The following is a 19479-nucleotide window of genomic DNA, read 5'->3' as shown; positions in this document are numbered from 1 at the left end:
ATTTTACAATTTTTGAAGTCTTACTTTGTTTGTTTATTCTCTTACATAGAAACTAACCCCTTCGGCCTGTGTAAATGGCAGGAGGGCATTATTGGAAAATGATGGCATATATCACATTAGAAGATACCTAGGTGAATGAGCCCTTGATTCCATGCTCCTATTGTTAGGGCTCTTTATGGTGTTACTAGACTAGACATGGGAACAAGGTTGCCAAAAGGATTTTTTTCTTGATTTTTAAAAAAAAGTTAGATGGCCTGTTCTTGGTGGGGCTGTGAATAAGCAAGAATAGGTCTCCACCGAAGCTCTGTGAGTGAGTAGATCTTTGATGACACAATGTAGAAGTTTTTAGTTGAGAGCTGAAGGTTACCACTTTGGGCCAATATAACATTGTCCCCAAGTATTCTGTGTTCTACAAAAAAAATGGGAAATACAGCCTTTATTCTATTGTAGATGTCTTTTCTTTGGTACCTATATTCAGTGCAAATCAGGGAATGTAAACTGAGATGGAGGAAAATTGTCTCTTAATAGAAAAGCAGAATTGCCTCTAAGCTTCAGAATCCATGGGTTTCACAGATAATGCCTAAAGTTACAGATGACATGCAGAGCATATGATGACTACGAAAGATGTAAATTATACATTATAGATGAAATCCAGTGAAGCTGTGCTGCTCGTGAAGCAGCCTTTGATCCAGCAAATCCTTCCACAAATAGAAGAGGAGGGATGATTTAGCTGTCCACTGCTCTCCTTCCACCCACAGCCTTCCCCATTGTTCTGAAGGGGGTATAAGGAGAAGGGAGAATCAGCAAAAATTGCCACCCATTAGCAGAGATGTCCACTGGATTAAATGCCACTTTGCAGTTTTTTTTTTTTATTCATAGGGTAAAAGTTTGAATGCAAGCAATATAGAATATTAGCTGGAAAAGTCTTCAATATAAAATTGTTTAAGATTAGTCTTCTAATCTTATTAGGCCACAATCCTATGCAATTTTAGACAGAAAAAAAGGCCTATGACTCCTAGCATGGTTTTTTTTTTCTGTCTAAACATGCATAGGATTGCACCCTGGCAGGAGAATGCTGGGTATTGTAGGACTTTTGTCTGTCTAAACATGCATAGAATTGTACCCTAAGGTTGTTAATTCTAAATTAAATGAAAACTTGGAAAGAACTTTTATTTCTGTATTTATTTATTTATTCATTCATTCATTCATTCATTTCATTTCTATACCGCCCAATAGCTGAAGCTTTTGTAAAAACTTTTAATTTTTTTTCCATGTTTGTTTCAAGAAGTCATCTTCTGCTAGTGATCTGAAGGAAACATTTAAGTGAAGGTTATTGGTTGGGACTAGTTCTGCTAAAAAGAGACTTGGGCAGGAGGGAACCATGCAAGGTATATTATATTTCTTACATTTTACTTTATTTCTTACATTTCTAATCTGCCAAATAACTAATGTTCTCTGGGTGGATATGTTTATCCTACTGTGGATCTTAGATATAAATTGCTGTCACTTCAGGTAATATATGCATGAAGCCACTGGCATTGGTTAACCCTTTGTTTCTGAGCCTGATTTGAGCTGCTTTAAAGCAGTACATGACCTGGAGCCAAGTAGCTGCAATATATCCCACTTTCTGCATTAAGGCCTTTCAAGGAGATTCTTTTAGGTGTGTCCCTTACTGACTGAAGCGGGAAGGCTAGAACAACTATACCTTTGTGCCATGGAAGGGTCTAGATATTTGGATTTGTTAGATATTCAATAATGTTCTAAAAAATTATTTATTGCAAACCACTCAGCATCATACTAATGAGCAGTCTATTCATTAAATAAATTCAAGCCTCATGTTAACATGGTAATTTTAATACCATTGAGACTATAACAATTATTTATTCAAAATGATGATTTTATCTTCACATGGCATTATTTTGTTTGTTTATCTGATATTAACACTAGGTAGCAGAAATATATTTGTCAGTCCATCAGTGTTACTGCGTGTAACCATAGGTTCTTACAGTTTTATATATTTATTAGGCACATGTAATCTGTTCAGAAATCAAGTGTGAATTCCTGTACCTACTTACCTGTGAGTAAGCCCAATTTAACTCAGTGGGATGTGCTTCTGAGAAGACATGTATAGGATTGCACTGTAAGATACAAAATGTCTATATAATGAAAAAGAAATAAATTTCCAGATGGTTGCTGGAATACAGAATGCATATATGGTAGGACTGCAAGTTCACCCAATCAAATTGAGGAGCAATGAGAAATTCCTTTGGATAGCTTTCATCTTTGCTCCTTTTCCTTTATTTTCCTCTCCTGCACTGTTATCATGTTAAGGGGTCCTTTTCTCAGTAAGTGACTGAAACTCCTACATCTGAGACATTTTTTGTTAACCTAATGTTTATTTCTAAATTTTCATCTTGGAAAGTATACAGCCTTTTAGCCCTGAAAATTTACACATACGATTATACAGCTGCACATTTATTACATAATTACAGCAATTCTAAGGTGCTCCATCTTTTGCAAAGTCATAGAAGTGTTCCAGTCATCTATAAGCAAGTAATAACTCTAGTGAAACATGAGTTTGACATTTGTGGGTAGAGTTTCAAGGTCTTAGTCTACAAATAGTAAAAGGCTCCTTGCTAAGTTCCCCTTCACGTTTGCCTCCCTTAGCAAGCAAGCCCCCTAGCTGAGGGTAGGAGAAGGGACCACTGGAGAAGTAAGGCACGAACTGCCACAGCTGCATATCCACTCAAGTGCTTCAGTACTTTTAAAGAGACAGGCACCATGTATGGCATGATAGTTGGCAATCTTACGTGGGATCCTTTTAGTCATTATATGTATACTACAGAATGGTTTACTTATCAAAGATTTTATCATGCCTCAGTTCCTCTAATGCTAATACAACTTACTTTTTACCTTTAATTTCCTGTATTTTTCTTCTTTAAGAGCACTGCGTGTTGTCTGTTTTATTTTCTGCTGCTTTAAGGACTTCCATTAACTTCAGGTGTTTTATTAGCATAATTGCAGATGTTGCAGCAGTGTGAAGTTGCCTTAAGAGAAAAATTGCTTTTGTATGAAGTCAGAGGGCTGTGCAAGACTGGTTATGGTTATTACATGAGTGTTTTTTAAGGGTACTTTATGAATGCTCAAAGACTATTTATTACTTCACATGAGTTAGGGCTGAGTCCTGGTAGTAAAACAGATGCTTGGCTGGATTCTAATAATCCCTACTCAAATTAGAGGTGAAGAGGAAACTGCGTGCGTACGTGTACACACACACACACCCCAACAGAGAGGGAAGCTCAACTAACAAGTCTTGCAGAGCTTTGGTATAAATAGATGCTGTTTTTTGGAGGGGGGGGGGACTTTGCTTTGTCCTTGGTCAGAAAGGAAGCCAGCAGTGCAAGTCTCCTGCTCTGTAACTGTGTGTTTATACAGATTGTTTTGTGCTCCTTTAAAGTGGCATCAAGATTTTTTAAAAATCAAATCTCCCATTTTTTATTTAAATTGTAATCTTGGGACAAAAGTCTGGCATATCAATCCCCTTTTTATTCATATTTATTCGTTGTTATGTTGTCACCCTTAATAACTGGCTTTGAAGAGTGTTAATGGGATCTCAATGTAAAAGTCTCTTCAGCCCCCACCCCCCAAAGAAAGAAAAAAGATACCACTTGACACACACCTGTAGAATGATACTGTGGTTTTGTGTCAATAAACCTGACCAGAAAGGATTATTGGATGTATATAGGTTTTTTCCTTCCTTTCTCTCATAATGTTGATACCTTGTATAGTACAAGCAACAAAACTGTACATTGTGAAACGAGTTGCCACCTTTTATTTGGCAGGATTCTTGTGCCTTTTATAGCCAAATGGCAGCTTCTTACCCCAACTTTGTGATGCAGCCATTGTGAATATTGTTGTTAGTTTATTTCAGTGTAAATGGTGCTTTTCTGGGTTTAAGGTTGCAGTCCAAGTTTTGACAATGGGATAGATAGCAAAGGAGGGGTATAGAAAGGAAAGGCAGGGAGAAACAAGGAAGCAAGATATTAATGTGCTTAATTAAGCAAAGGCTTAATTACAGTTGGGTATGAAGAAGACTAGGCTTCTTGGTAAAGGTTGGTGTTGAGAGAGACTGAGAGAGAGAGAAGAGGCACCAATACATGTTCTAAGCATAGAGGGCATCAAGAGAAAATTAGGAGTCATTTTAGGAGAACAGAAGAAGATGGTAGGACTGCAGCAGCAAATGTCATGGACAAAGAGAGATTAAGACACATAGGATAGCCAAAGCCCTTGGGGAGCTTTGAAAGTAAGGACAAGGGGTCTGTTGGATGCAGGGCGAGGGCATGCAAAGCCAGTGTCAGGATTTGAAGATGGACGTCATATGGTCAGAGGGCTGAAAGAAATCTTTGGGCAGCAGAGTTTTCGATAAGGTGGAAAGAAGTGTGTTGGGGAGTGGGAAGGGGTTGATAATGGAAGGCCAGAAAGGAGGAGGCTGCAGGAGTGAAGAAGCGAGAATTAGCATGACAAGATTACCTGGCCAGGAGCCAGTGTTTTGGCCAAGAGTACTGAAAGAAAGGGCTAGATTCTTGTAGCACTGTACAGGGAGAAGTAATGTGGTCTGGCAAGTGATTGAATATGGGGAGCAAGGGAAAAGAAACAAAAGTTCAAAAGCCATGATTGTTTAATTTCTGGTAGTCACACAGCTGTTAAGGGCAACAGGAGGTGGGGGACAGTTTTACTCTGGTGATTTCCAGGGAGGCAGCTGTGTTAGTCTGTTGCAGCAAAAACCGCCAAGTGTCTTGTGGCAACTTAAAGACTGCAGGCCACTTGTGCATCCTGGTGCCCTCCAGATGACTTGGGCTGCAACTCCCAGCATTCTTAATCATTGGCCATGATGGATGGGGCTGATGGGAGTTGAAATCCAAAACATCTAAGGAGCACCAGGTTGGGGAAGGCTGCCATAATAAATGTGTTAGTCTTCATTGTTTCTTTTTCATAAGAATACAAAGCCAGTCTTTAGTCAGGTTTAGCATTCAGCCAATATTAGGATTTTTTTAACATATACATTTCAAGTTTGTTATAATGACAGCAATCATACATACACTTGCACTAGATCAGCCACTGAAGTAATAAACATGAATTACACTGTCCTTTTCTATGACAGAGATTAGTAGATGGGTATGTGGTATGTTTGTTGTTTAAAGCTGAGAAAGTTGGGTGCTTCAGTCCAAAGCAATTTCTCCCATGTCCTCGGAAACCTTTTGTAATGCATATTAAATAGGAAAATCATAGTTGCTAATTATATTAAAAATAATTATATGTCGACTATCACTTTATTTGGTTTGATTTTATAATTGTTGTTACAGCTTTAATGCAAATTGAAAGTGCATCCTGCTAATTATTTTTCTTCCATCAGAGACTGAAACGTCTAAAGTCTTATTGCAGAAAGGTGCCATTGTTTTGGTTTTTTTGGAGCATGTCTGCATGCAGATAAAAAACACTGTGGAGCTAACACCATATGAAAATCTTGCCATATATGCTTTTTCTCTTTTATCAAGATTGCATGATTGTGTTACTAATACAGTACTAATATGATATAGAAATAACAGGCCATCACAGTTCTTTCACCATATTGTATCACTGCTTTATCGTATTAGGCTAAAGCACTGCGAGAGTTGATAGAACCTCCCCATGCCAACTCGGATCCACTTCTCTTGGCACTGAACAGATTGGACTCAGAGATTGATAAACTATTGGTTAGAGAATTTAGATCGGAGAGAATTGGCACGACGGAGACTCCTCTTCAGCCTCTTGCAAGCAACCTCTAATGTCCTGCATTCAGAAAGCCAATCAATTCTTCTTGAATAACTTTGATGTTTATAAGTGAGAACTGACTTTAAAATATAGACAACCAAATGCCTGGGTAAGGGGCCTCCAGGAAAGTCTTACAAGGGGCAAAGCTTTTGCCAGACCTATTGCTTTTATTTTGAAGAATGCATCCTTTCTACAGAGGGACTAGGCACAATATCAGACCCAGGCTACATGGAATACAGTTGCAGAAAGTACTGCCACCAACTTGGGAGAAACAGAAGGGGAAGAGGGTTATGGCAGGGAAAGGGTTATGATGACACTCAGGTGTGTTCTGCAGTCTTCAAAGAAGGAAAGAGGGATCAGCTATATGGTAAATCTAAAATGTGATTTTGAAAATGGACTTCAGTTACTTCCATCCAGAAAGAGTGGAAAAAGCTAATATTCCTTTTCACATTAGTGAAGGAAGGTAACTTTCTGTATAATACAAAGTAAATGTATTCTGTCAAGTGCAAGCATACGCAGACAGTTGCAAGACTTGCAGCCAATCCTAACTGTGCTTACTTGGAAGTAAATCCTATTATTTTCAGTGGCGTTTAGGCACAAACTATACAGTATGGTAGGAGACCCATTTGTTTAAATCCAGGTCTGTGCCGAAAATGTGCACAAAGGATGTGGGAGGATCCAATTTTAAAACATGTATGTGAGGCTGGCTAACCCCTTCCTTCATGTGCTCTGTACCTTCCTGCAGTGTGTCCGTCCCGTCTCGCCCCCAGGAGCTTTTCTTCTAAGCCAAGCTCAAATGCCAGAAGTGAGCTCAGCGCAGAGAAAAATGTTTGAGGAAAAGAGGCTTTGGGGAGGTTCATGGTGTACATGTGGAAGGTTCAGTTCTATTACTCTTTAAAAAGATCCTCCCCTCCATGCGGTACCCATGATTGGCGCAGACCCAGGTTTAAACAAACCAGCCTATCACTGTCAAATACTTTTAAGTAAGTATGTTTAGGATTGAAACGGAGTTTGTGAATTGGTTTATAATGATCTATCAGATGGTGCGCAGATACTGGTTTTATGACCGTGAAGATAATGCCTCACAACGGAGTGTTTCAAACTCTGCAGATAGAAATCTTCAATTTCTCCTTACCTTCTAGGATTTAAATGTGAGTGATGTTGCCTTGCAGCATAGGCATAAAGTAATCTCTGTAAATCATTCAGGATCCATAGGAGGCAGTTCTGGGGCCAAGATATTGTCTGAATGTCTCTCCCTAAGTAGATTAAGATACTGTCTATCATTATGTATTGGGACTCCTATAGATCATTGTTTGCCTGTATCTCTGTGATTGGATGTGGATTTTCTTTCTATTTTTGGCTAAGGGTGTACTGTAATGTCAATGCTAATTTCTTGATATTTCATACTATCCTATGAAGAGAGAATTTTAAAATGTATTTTGAAATGTTTTATTTCTGTCAGGTCCATGTATGGTATTGCATTCTGTTAATACCAATAAAATATATAGAGTTATTTATATACAAATGCATATATTTCCCTTTTTATAGAGAAGTGAGTTGTATTTTTTCACAAGTGAATAATATGCAGCATCTGCTTAACAGCAGTAAGAAAATCATAGCAGCTTTGATATGCATTTAAAAATAATAATTAAAGCCTGTAGTCAAAGCAGTGGAAAATCCATTACAATGCATGTAGTTTTCATATAAGGTTACTGGACCTAGCATGAGTCTATCTAAAATACTGAAAATAATTTCAGCATCTATTACTTTTCACGAGCTAATATACTTGTTTTTTTAAAAATATATTCATGATTACTTGCTGATTTTTTAAAAGAAAAAAAATAGCCTTTGGATGCAATCCATTCAAAGTTAAATACTTTGAGCCCTATTGATTTAAGCAGGAGAGCTAAATCCAGGCCTAAATCTCTCCCACTGAAATCAATGGGATTTTGAAGCAATTAAGATTGGCTGGATTGAGCTGTTTGTTCATAGAATTCTGTCTGTTGGATAAAGATATAAGCTCACCATGTATTTTTAACTATAAATCATGTTCTGAAAAATCACTTTCTACTGTAATTTACTGCTAATTTAGTGCTTAGCAAACAACAACACAAATTTTAGCTTTTATTTAAGATTTCTGGTGAAGTATCTTTTTCAGGGTCAGTAAATCACTGCTGGTGCATAAAGATTTTGCAGCCTGAAAGATTTATCACTAAAACCTAGATGGAATGGCCTAAAACCTTTATTGTCTATCATTAAATTCTGTAATTAGATAGAAGTGAAATGTTTTACAAATTAATTAAGGAGCTAAAAGCTGAGATTAGAACTTAAAATATCTTGACTGCCATTTTCAGTTTTCAGTAATGGCTCATTTACTAGAGTTTGCCAAAGGCTGAAAGGGGCTAATAAATATATTGGCACCATCATGCATTCAAATTTCAGAACATTCACCCCACCAAAAATAGTGATTGAATGACCATTTCCATTTTATAGGTATAATCAGGAGGCGGGCAATGAGCAGCCCATGACATTAATTGCACATAGCTTTGTCAAACTTCTCTATATTAGTAAAAATAAAGTTTGTAAAATTACAGTCATTTTTTCTTAATGCAAACCATTCTTACAAAGGAAATAGGATGTTTTAAAAGCATTGTTTTTGGTGTTTGGGGACAATGCCTGTACAACCTGACATTGCCCACCGTACAATATATACAGCCCACCGTGATGTGTATAGTCCACTGTGGAAAGCAATAGGAAGTTCTTTATGCATAGTTTATACATGGTGACTGGTTTGCACAATCACCATGGCTTAAACAAACCACTGTGACTTGTTTAAGCCACGGTGTATACTGGGCGCCATTTGCTTAATTATCTGCCCGGGCACTATTTGCCTAATTACCAGCCGGCCGCAGCTTGTCATGTTGTCCAACTTGGGCAGCATGGCTCATTGGGGGGAAAACCACAATTAAATAACCCAACAACTGTATCTCGAACATATTACTCCAGTCATTCCTGTGAAAGCAGTTGATCTATGGAATTCACTAATGCAAAGCAGAATGCAGCATTTTTTTGTTTGTTTTAAAATAATACTGTCTGCTAATCAGTAGCTATGGTCCTGATTAAAAGTACTCCTTCATCTGAATGTAGACATATAATTCAAGCTACATGGAAGAGTACCATGCTGTTCCATGCTTTTATATGTTGTTGCTGTCTGCCATTGCTAATGTAAGAAACTCAACAGTGTGGAAGCAAAATTAGGCCTTTGTTGACATTTACAAAAGACTTGTTTGATGGTCAGCCATTCAATGTTTCCATGGAGTGAAATAACATATTATAGTATTAGGCTATTTTGTGTAAAATATGTAGATTAAGAGTGTAGTTTTGTTAGCCTCCCTATGTAAAGAACAAGAAGCTGTCATGGTTAGATCTCTATATTGTAAGGTAATGTCTTGGATTCTTTTTGCTTTGTGAACGGAAGTAGCTTCCATTCACAGAAGGAGAGTTACCCTCATGGAAAGGCCTCTTCCTTGAAAACAACTCTTACATGAGTGCAGCAGTTAGGATTTAAACCAGTACATGTGTAACATTTTCAATCTGTGAAATAGTGCTCTTGATTTGAAAGAAGGTTGCATGCTGGTTGTGTTCTGTATTCAGAGTTGAATGCCTATGCTATAACCCTTGGCAGACAAGTGTTACTCAAATCTGACTTGAAGCTAATGTAGCTTAAGTCCAGCCACCCCTACCATTTGTCATTTAACCTTTTTGCACAACCTTGTGTGGTATAACCCCATTTCACACCATAGATATTTTGCTAAAGGTGTCATCAGGTGTCATTTGTGGCAGACCTTTTCATAAGGACAGGATTATCCCTTTCAAAGCCTAAGCATCCTTTTTTCTTTCTCTTCCCATCTGGTGAAAGAGAAAGAGAAAAATCCCATTAATTGCTCATCATGGTGCTATTCCCTGTAAACATTAATAAATATCAGAGTAATACAGTATTTACCTTGTTTCTGAAATGAAGAAAACCAAGAACAAATCTGAGAACAAAATACAGTTGTGTTCAGTACTTCACTACTTTTGGTTATAAGATGATTACAGCGGCTTTATTGTACACCACCCCAAAACCCATGAAATTATTATTATTAGCAGCAGCAGCAGCATTTATTGCATTTCTATACCGCCCTGTAGCCAAAGCTCTCTGGGTGGTTTACAGAAGTTAAAACATTAAATACAACATAAAAAAATTAACCATCTAATCCGTTGTTTGTATAATGCTTAAACCAAATGAGCCAGGGCACAAGTTATTTTAAAGCACATTTGTTTTCTGCTGATTTTATGTTGATTTTATTTATATTATTTTTCTCTTTTCTTTGCACTTCTTGACAATAAGCTACCTCTTACGATCTTCAGGTAAGACGCTTGTTGGGAGTTTCTTCCATCTGATATGAACAAGGCCATATGTAGTGCAAATCAGAACGTTCCTCTCACAAACAAGAAGTCTGTTACCTATGAAGCTTAAAAATGGCTGTTGACAAAGTCTGATTTTAAATTGCTCAATCAATTGTATACTGCAAAACCTCAGTTATGGCAACTTTGAAGGATCATTTAGGAAAGAATCCTAAAGGTTCTGCAATGGAATAATTCAGAGTTTATTAACCAAAGGCTACTATTCATTGCATCTGTACTAGTTTCATCCTGAAATGTGAGATTATGAAATATTTTCTATTCAATTCAAAATTGTTCAGAAAAGACAGAAGTTCAAGGTCCAACTGTATTGTGGACATTCTAGATTTAAGACACACAGGGTTGGATCCTGCTTGTTGATATTTATTTCAGCTTAACAATAGTTTCAGCACATTTGTAGGTGGGAAAATAACTGAAGAATTGTTTTGTAATTTTGCTGCAGGTGGTGGATGTTAACAATCCCAATTTTTCCTCCCAAGCGCAGCAAACTACAGAAGAGAATTTCTGTCCATCCCTTGATATAAGGCTGTCTGATCCACTGTGCAGCTGGCAGCTTTGGTATAAGTTCTTCATATAGTGGCTTTGCTTCCCTCATTATATATTACCAATATGTTAGGGTCTTCGAAGGCTAGAGAGTCTGACTTTTTGTCTTCCCTGTTTAAACTACACATGATGCTAATCATCAGGACTGAACAACAGAGACAAGGGAATATCTCTGTGTTCTTGTGCTGCAGTCCCAATGAAAATTGGTCTCCTGAAGAAGTCATATGTCCAGAAGGCCAGTAAATTCTGAGGGATTCCTGAGGGCTCTGACAGATTTTTCCAGCTGGCCCTTCTGTCAAAGTTTTGGCTGCTCTGCTGAATGCAGCCAGTAATGACTCAAGCAGTTAACAAGATCGCACCTAAGTCCTCTCTACTGCTGAGCAGAGCCCATGCAGCTCCTCGCAATACACGTGAGGGCCAAATCGGACATTACTTTAAATACGTATCTAGCCATTGTGTCTTTCCCTCTAAAGTAGGTGCAGGGCCCCTGATCTGGATTGAGACTTAATGGGGATTTGTGGGGGGTGGGGGTGGGGACTTTTAAGATCCAGATAGCTGCTAGATACAGATTGAATATAATGTCTGTTTTGGCCCTAAATTGAGGACAATGAAACAAGTTGGGAGATGGCTAGAATGCATGTAGAGAAAGACTCATGACGAGTCCAGCCAAACACAAGGAAGAGGTCATTAAAAAGCCTACTCTGTGATGGTGATGGTGGCAAAGAAGCAATTTTTTCACACCACTGTTGTGTATCCTCAGTGTCATGCAGTGGAGCTTTGTGAGAGGTTCAAGATCTTTTGCAAACTGGTCCAAGGGGGGGAGATATGGTGGAACCTTTGGTAGCATGCTGTTAAACACACTTTAGTGATGAACTCGTCCGCATCCACCACAATATAGATTCCACAGTTATTGCAGTGCAACCAATGGAAGTGTGGAGAGCATTGTCTAGACCAGTTGTACTGATTGCTGAGGCCTGATGATGTGGACAAGTCTGGCCAACCACCGGTATGCTCAACCTTTGCCCTTCTTGGCTTATTACATCTTGGAGGGAGGGGTTGTGTGTCTGGATCAAGACAGTGGTAAATGCCTCTTTAAAAGAGGGCAAGGTACCAGTTTCTTTAAAAGAAGCTATAATATGACCACTTCTGGAGAAACCTAACCTAGACCTAGTAGAAAGAGCTATATGCCAGTGCCTAACAGTCCTGTCCTGGACAAGTTGCTCAGGTGGATAGTTGCCAGCCAATTAACTCCAGTTACTCTTCGATGAAACTGATTTTCATGATCCATTTTGATCACTTTTCAGTCCTGGTTTTGGAACCTTGGGATGAAGTTAGCTGAAAGAAAGACAGGGGCAGTGTGCCCTTTTGATTATCTTGACCTCACCGTGGCTTTGAATACCATCAACCGTGGTATCTTTCTGGATAAAGTATCCAAGTTGAGTGTTGAAGGCACTGCTTTCCAGTGGTTCTACTCCTACCTGGATGGCTAATTTCAGAAGGTGGTACTGGGGGGTTACTGCTCAACCCCTAGGCAATTGTGCTTTGGGGTTTTACAGGGTTCTCTTCTTTCCCCCATGCTTTTTACCATCTACATGAGACCACTGGGTAAAGTTATCCAGAGATTTGAACTGAGGTGCCACCAATATGCTGATAACATCCAGATATGTATCTCTTCATCAAAGTCAGGTGAGGTGTTAAGTGTGCTAAATCAGTGCCAGGTGTGTTAATGAAATGGATAAAGGCCAGCAGGGATGAAGCAGGGTAGACTGGTGGCTCCAGTTTCAGGGTGACGGTGGTCCCATTCTGGGTTTTAGTTGCAACCAGCAAAAAGCCTAAAGGAGCGATCCAAGGGGCTGAACTCTATCCCCAAAATGGATCCAGCAGATAGATCCTTTAGCCTTCTTGTTGGTTGTAACTAAAACCCAGAATAGAATCTTCGTCCCACCGAAACTGGAGCCACCAGCCTACCCTGCAGTAAGGTCAGTCGAGGACTGTCACTGACACCAGTGGCCTTTATGGCAGAGTGCCTTCTATCAGCTTAGACTGATAAACTAATTGTGACCCTTGTTCCTTGGTCAAGATAGCCAAGTTTTTGTACATGGGCTTCCTTTGAAAACAGTACAGAAACTTCAGTTCACGGTTCCAGTTATTCTGGGATAGGGGTACAACATCGTTAACTGAGACTGAATGATTTGAGCACAGTATCTCAGCGTGTCATCTGCACCAGCTTCCAGTCAATTTTCAGGCCCAATTCAAAGTGCTGGTGTTGATTTTTAAAATCCTTAATAGCTTGGGGCTAGATTACCTGAAGGATCGCCTCCTCTCACGGATCATCTTCACAGGCCCTTATCCAGACGCCCGTGACAAGAGGGGTGCAGCAGGTGGCTACTGGGGAGAGGGCCTTTTCAATGGTGGTATCCAAGCTGTGGAATGGTTTCCCCAAAGAGGCTCAACTGGCACCTACTCTGTGAGGACCTTTTTATCTTCTCAGGCCTTTTAAAATCTGCTCAGATTTGGGGGTGATTTGAGAGACTTATTTTATTGAATGTATTCTCTGCTTGAGTAGTTTGTGGTGCTTTATATTCTTTTTCTTATGGCTATAGTATTTCAACATTTCTTTCATTGTTGTAAGCTGACCAGAGAACCTTCTTATAGGGTGACATACAAATATTTTAAGGGAATAGGTAACAATAAATGAAATTTAAAAGACAATCCCCCCCCCCCCAAGCAGCTGATTGTCCTGGAAGAGAAGCTTCCTTTGGTGCCAGTGGAAACTTCCATCGCAACTTTTGCAGGGTGATTTTCATAGGACTCGGGCATGGAAGAAAGGGTTCAACACCCATTCCCAGCACACCACAGTCCCAATCCACACAAACATACATACACACCTGCTATTTGTAGTTAAAACAAAAACAAAAGACCAATACATGGCTGCTAGCCTGAAGCTAAAAAATTGGCTGGCTTCGGAGTGGTGTGGCTGCTGAGGTGGGAAGATGTGGCTTTGTAGGGAGAGGTGGCTTTGGGGTGTCATGAGGAACACCTAATCCATAAATACTGCACAAACACCTTTCCTGTCCATGAAGTGTGTATTGACCCAAAGGTAATATAAGACTGTTGCCTCAGTGACTGGGCCTTAGAACAACCTGGCATGGAAGATTAGGATAACTTATATCATGCATTTGTGCACTTTATCTCAGCAGTTCTTACAACAACTCTGTGAGATAGGCCAATATTAATATCCCTATATTGCAGTTGAGCTGAGGCTAAAAAAACAGCAGCTATGTATCTAGAGCTCCAACAGCTCTGGATTTCCAGTTCATTTTAATGGATACAGTTCCATGCTCAGAAAGGAACATACACATAAAATGGTCCATTCTTTTCAACGCAAAAGGTTTGGGGCATCAGGAGCTGTGTGTGCGCATAGAAGGCTGGGGGTCCCCAAGAGAGCACAAGATCAGGATAAGAGGCTTACAGCACAATCCTATGCATGTTTACTTAGAAGTAAATCTCATTGGGTTCAGTCAAACTTACTCCCATGTAAGTGGGTTAAGGACGGCAGCCTCAACAAGCAATTCTTCAAAATGTTCGCAGATTATAGCCTTCATCTATTATATCAGCTTATGTTGTAGATCACAAGCTGAATATGAGCCAGTGATGTGATGTGGCTGCAAAAAAAAGGCAAATGCTATTTTGGGCTGCATTCATAGAAGCATCGCTTCCAAATCCCGGGAAGTACTAGTTCCCATCTACTCAGCACTGGTTAGGCCTCATCTGGAGTACTGTGTCCAGTTCTGGGCACCACACTTTAAGAAGGATGCAGACAAACTGGAAAAGGTTCAGAGGAGGGCAACAAAGATGATCAGGGGACTGGAAACAAAGCCCTATGAGGAGAGACTGACAGAACTGGGCATGTTTAGTCTTGAGAAGAGAAGACTGAGGGGAGATATGATAGCGCTCTTCAGGTACTTGAAAGGCTGTCACAGAGGGGAAGGCCAGGATCTCTTCTCAATCATCCCAGAGTGCAGGACACAGACTGACAATCAGGAAAAACTTCCTCACTGTTAGAGCAATATGACAATGGAACCAATGACCTAGGGAGGTGGTGGGCTCTCCCACACTGGAGGCCTTCAAGATGAGGCTGGACAGCCATCTGTCAGGGATGCTTTGACTTAGATTCCTGCACTGAGCAGGGGGTTGGACTGGATGGTCTTACAGGCCCCTTCCAACCCTACTATTCTGTGATTCTGTATCATCCCACCAAGTACAATTTACAGTGGAAAGATCTTTTAAGCACCATTCTGGCAGCCTCTCTTCCCCCATGGTTTGAATTTTACATCAATTAGAAAAGATTTACAGATATGTTTGTAATTTAGTAAGCAATACTCCACGTTCATCATGTAACAGAACAGTGGGTGTGCCCTCAGATGTGCACACCCGTTCAGCACTGGGCTTTGTACAGTTTTCAGATTTACAGTGCAATCCTATTTGTGTTTACTCCAAAGGAAGTGCCACTGTGTTTAGTGGAGGTTTCTTCCATAGCTATGTTGCCCATGATCTTCAGCCCTATATAGACTATAGATTAACATTGATTTCTATTACCTTAAGAATGGGGAGAATCAGATTTTCTCCATGATATCTTCAAAATAGTTGCAGCCAATAATTCAACTTCCAATCTGGAAGACGGTATTTAATCTTAAGGTCAAATTAGTTTGCAAGATGGGTATTGATTTGTCATTGTCATGTGAGTAACTTTGGTAAGTACACATGCAGAGAACATGCACATGGCTACAACATCCCACTATTTACACTACATTTACTGGTAGAAAAATGCATGCATGCATGATGATTTCCCATGTGAAGGTCTATACACAGGTCTCATACTTTTCCCTACAGGGAAATGTTGCAGTGTAGTACAATTTTAATTTATTTTTAATACTTAAGATAACTTTTCTCTTGACTTAAGCTTGCCATGACATAATTTGAAAACCCTGTTTTAGTCTGATTTTTGAAAGCTATATAGTTTCTTTTTCTCTGTGTCTTACAGCTGAAATTGTAGAAGAAAAGCCTGAAGATTCCTTGCAAGATTTATACCGGTCTTTGGAACTAGCTAGTTTGTCCCCTTTAGGAGACCGGCAAATTTCAACCAAGATGGAGTACAAGAAATCTTTTATTAAAAGATCCAGTGATCCAGTAGTCAATGAAAAATTGCACCAGCTAAGAATTCTGAAAAGCACTTTAAAGGTGAGTTAATGAGGAGCATGCCAATCTTACAGAAGTGTTGGATTATCAAGGGATTTATTGCACATATTAGAGACATAGACAGAGATTGGAAAATGCCATGCACAAAGGTGATTCAAAGAAATAGAGAGTAAGCAGGTATTTCTCAGCATGAAAAACCACACTGGCCTTGGTTCCAGATTTAATTTATCTTGTTCCCTGAACAGTTAATCTGCGGCTGCTCCATCCAGCTGTAAATGAGGACATGCTCTGCAAGACTGGCAATGTCACACATATTGAGATATTGTCAGATTGCTTTGCATACTTCAGAACATGAAATGAATTTGTCTGGCTTCCAAGATTTCCAAGATTGGAGGGCAACATTTACCGTGTATTGTTTTCTTCCTGGCTTATTCCTTTTACAGCTCTACACACACACACACACACACACACACACACACATCATATTAGAAAAGCTATTTTATTGATGGTCTAAAATCATATGCGTCCCCCAGCCTCAAGAAGTTGGGCACCGCTAATTTAGAACAAACATTTAAGGGAGCAATGCTATGCATGTTTAGACAGAAAGAAATCCTACAACTCTCAGCATTTCCCAGCAACTGGGAATGCTGAGAGTTGTAGGACATTTTCTGCCTAAGCATGCATAGGATTGTGCCCTAAATTAATCAAAATACCAGAAGTTTTTTTTTAGACAAACAACTGGGAAATTCTCACTGGTCTTCTAAGGGAACTATTTTTTTTTTAAGCATCACAGAGTACAGTGGCATCTGTCATTATTAACAAATGGATGGGATGCTAAGGACACAATTTCCCTGAGTTTCTAGGTGAGTGCTTTGGTCCTCTTTTGCGATCAGATCTTTTTGTTTTCTTCCAGGCCAGAGAAGAAGAAGTAGCCATCATAGATAAAGTTCTGGATAATCCAGACTTGACATCTAAAGACTTCCAAGACTGGAAACAATTGTACCTTGATCTCTTCCTGGATTCTCAGAACAACTCCGTAGAGGACCCTGTAAATGACTCTGATGAAGTTGATGCACTTCTAGACTCTTTAGCACATACTCATTCCTATATTGAAACGCATGTATAGAAATAAAACATTCAAATTTTGTTTTTGCCCCTTTGCGGCACTCCAGACCTTTATTCAAGTGCACAGAGTAGCTTTTATATAAACTTACAGGAGATCTATTTTAATGTTTCTGATATGAGTAAAGTACAATTTCCATGGTCATTGTTTGAATAGAAACTTATATATACTTTTTACGCTGCTGATGCTCACGTTTATGTTTATGTTTACAAACATTGGCTATGATCCAAAGAAGGAATATGCTCTCATGGGACATTTTGTTTGATATTGGTGCTGCCACAACTCTCAACTGCTGAAGAAGAAACTACTTTTTAAACTGAAGAGAAACACACATGTTGCTTCTTTGGATCGTGATCATTGTCTTGAACAATTTTTTTAAAATAGTAAGTATATATTTTGGAGGATTACATTGATTTATCAAGGGAAAGTTGTCATAAGAGCAGTGTTTTACTACTGAAGGTCAATCTGTTTCTTATTTTAATAGTATATAACTGTTGTAATGAGTTACATTTTCAAAGTGCAGCTATTGTTTTGGCCAGTGTGACAATTAAACTTTTATATTTGGTGGAATATTTTAGGTATTTTCATAAATTGCAGAAAAAGTATAATGCTGTGATTAGGATTGCATTTTAAAGAATAGAGTCAGGGAATTAGAAAAGGCTGGACTTCCATAATTTGGGGTATAAAAAGGTCAGAGCTTCATTTTTCCAGTCTTTTGAAGGATGATTAACAGACAATCTATAGCACAGAATTAATTCAAGGATAAAGGGCTCTTTTTGTTTTGGTTTTGGCACAGATCTTTAAAGATGTTTGACTGAACTATATTATTGCCCCTTTGTTGGTCTCTTCTTATTCTTATACATAATTTTTTACTGTTAACCAAAGGCTCAAATTGAATAATTTTTAAAAAGTCAATATTTTAAATGTTTTGAATATGTCCGCTCAAAAAAGCGCATGCTTTAAACTTTGAAAACAATAAGAAAACTCTGACAAATAGGAAGGGACAGGGCTGGATGAGTTTACTAATCTACTAGAGGTTCCATTTTTGTGTGGAGGAAAGCTATCAGTAAAATGAACAGGTTCTACACAACAATATCAAAAGGCATCACATTCACACACACACACACACACACACATCATGATGTTCTGGATTTTTTAATCAAGTTCCGCAGGAATAACTTTAAATATTTAAAAGTGTAAATAGGTTTTTGAGCAGTAGTAACAGACAATGGGACTTTCACATATCCAAAATCAGATCCAGATTGACCCATAGCGAATTACATGCCATGTGAAGCTAATGAACATGTGAACCTAAGTAGAAAGATTGTAAGCAGCAGTGCTTCAGTACTAGTCTTTTTCTCAGTTATTAACATCATTCATTCATTTATTCCTGAGGGTGTTGAATAGGGTACTACTCAGTGTTTTTCCCACACAGTTCCATTCTCATTTATCCCTGCTGCCATCCTTCCCCCCTACACACACCTTTTCTGAAGTGCTGATCTGCAGCTATTCTTTGAGTTGCCAATGCGATTGCAGCACAGACCTTTCAGGTGTGAACAGACATAGTGCTATTGCTATTTGACATAGTGCTACTGTGATGTTCTTGATCATAATGCATAATCCCAACTCTCTCCATTAGCTGGCCTTCTCTCCCATTGTTGTTGTTGTTCAGTCGTTCAGTCATGTCCGACTCTTCGTGACCCCATGGACCATAGCACGCCAGGCCTTCCTGTCCTGTGCTCTCTCCCGGAGCATGCTCAAGTCCATATTCATTACATCGGTGATGCTATCTAGCCATCTCATCCTCTGTCGTCCCCTTCTCCTTTTGCCTTCAATCTTTCCCAGCATCAGGGTCTTTTCCAGTGAGTTTTCTCTTCACATTAGGTGGCCAAAATATTTGAGCTTCAGCTTCAGTATCTCTCCCATTACCTGTTCTAAAAGGCCATCCTTTGCTCTGGAGCTCCTGGAGTTGAAACTGTAGCTAGTTTCAAGGTGGTGGGCGGAATGAGGTGAAATCGACATGGGAGTCGTCCATTTACCTAATTTATGCCTATTGAAACTAGAGCAGGACTGCAAAGATAAAGGGGGAAAGCATTATCAATGTCAAGGTTTTATCTATGTCTATCTATATATTATAGTATAGTATATGCACTGCCTAGCATACTTTATGGGGGAGAGTGAATGTAAAATTGACATGGCTTTTCCCCCTTTAACCTCTGCCTATTTTTCAAGGCAAAGATGAGATGAAATTGACAAGCCGCTTATCAAGTTTTTTCATTTTGCCTTCTCCCTCCTCAGAGCAGCATCAACAATGCCCTGAGAGCTCTTATGGGAAGAAG

At 39.2% G+C, this 19479-nt stretch overlaps 1 protein-coding gene across 1 annotated transcript in view; it reads left to right on the top strand.

Moving 5' to 3' along the window:
- Nucleotides 1-17708, top strand: part of CNKSR2 (connector enhancer of kinase suppressor of Ras 2) — a 203610-nt gene extending 185902 nt beyond the window's left edge. Inside the window, exons 21-22 of the mRNA XM_084841747.1 lie at nt 15863-16059; nt 16931-17708. Coding sequence (XP_084697873.1) covers nt 15863-16059; nt 16931-17143 — 410 coding nt within the window. The 3' untranslated portion in view covers nt 17144-17708. The remainder of the gene's footprint in view (nt 1-15862; nt 16060-16930) is intronic.
- Nucleotides 17709-19479: the final 1771 nt, after the last annotated feature.

This window comes from Heloderma suspectum, chromosome 3 (assembly GCF_057233095.1).
Source record: "Heloderma suspectum isolate Gila_16-S chromosome 3, 16-S_ref, whole genome shotgun sequence".
Lineage (NCBI taxonomy): Eukaryota > Metazoa > Chordata > Lepidosauria > Squamata > Helodermatidae > Heloderma > Heloderma suspectum.
Note: the sequence above shows the minus strand (reverse complement) of the source record. Positions and strands in the feature narration are given on the sequence as shown.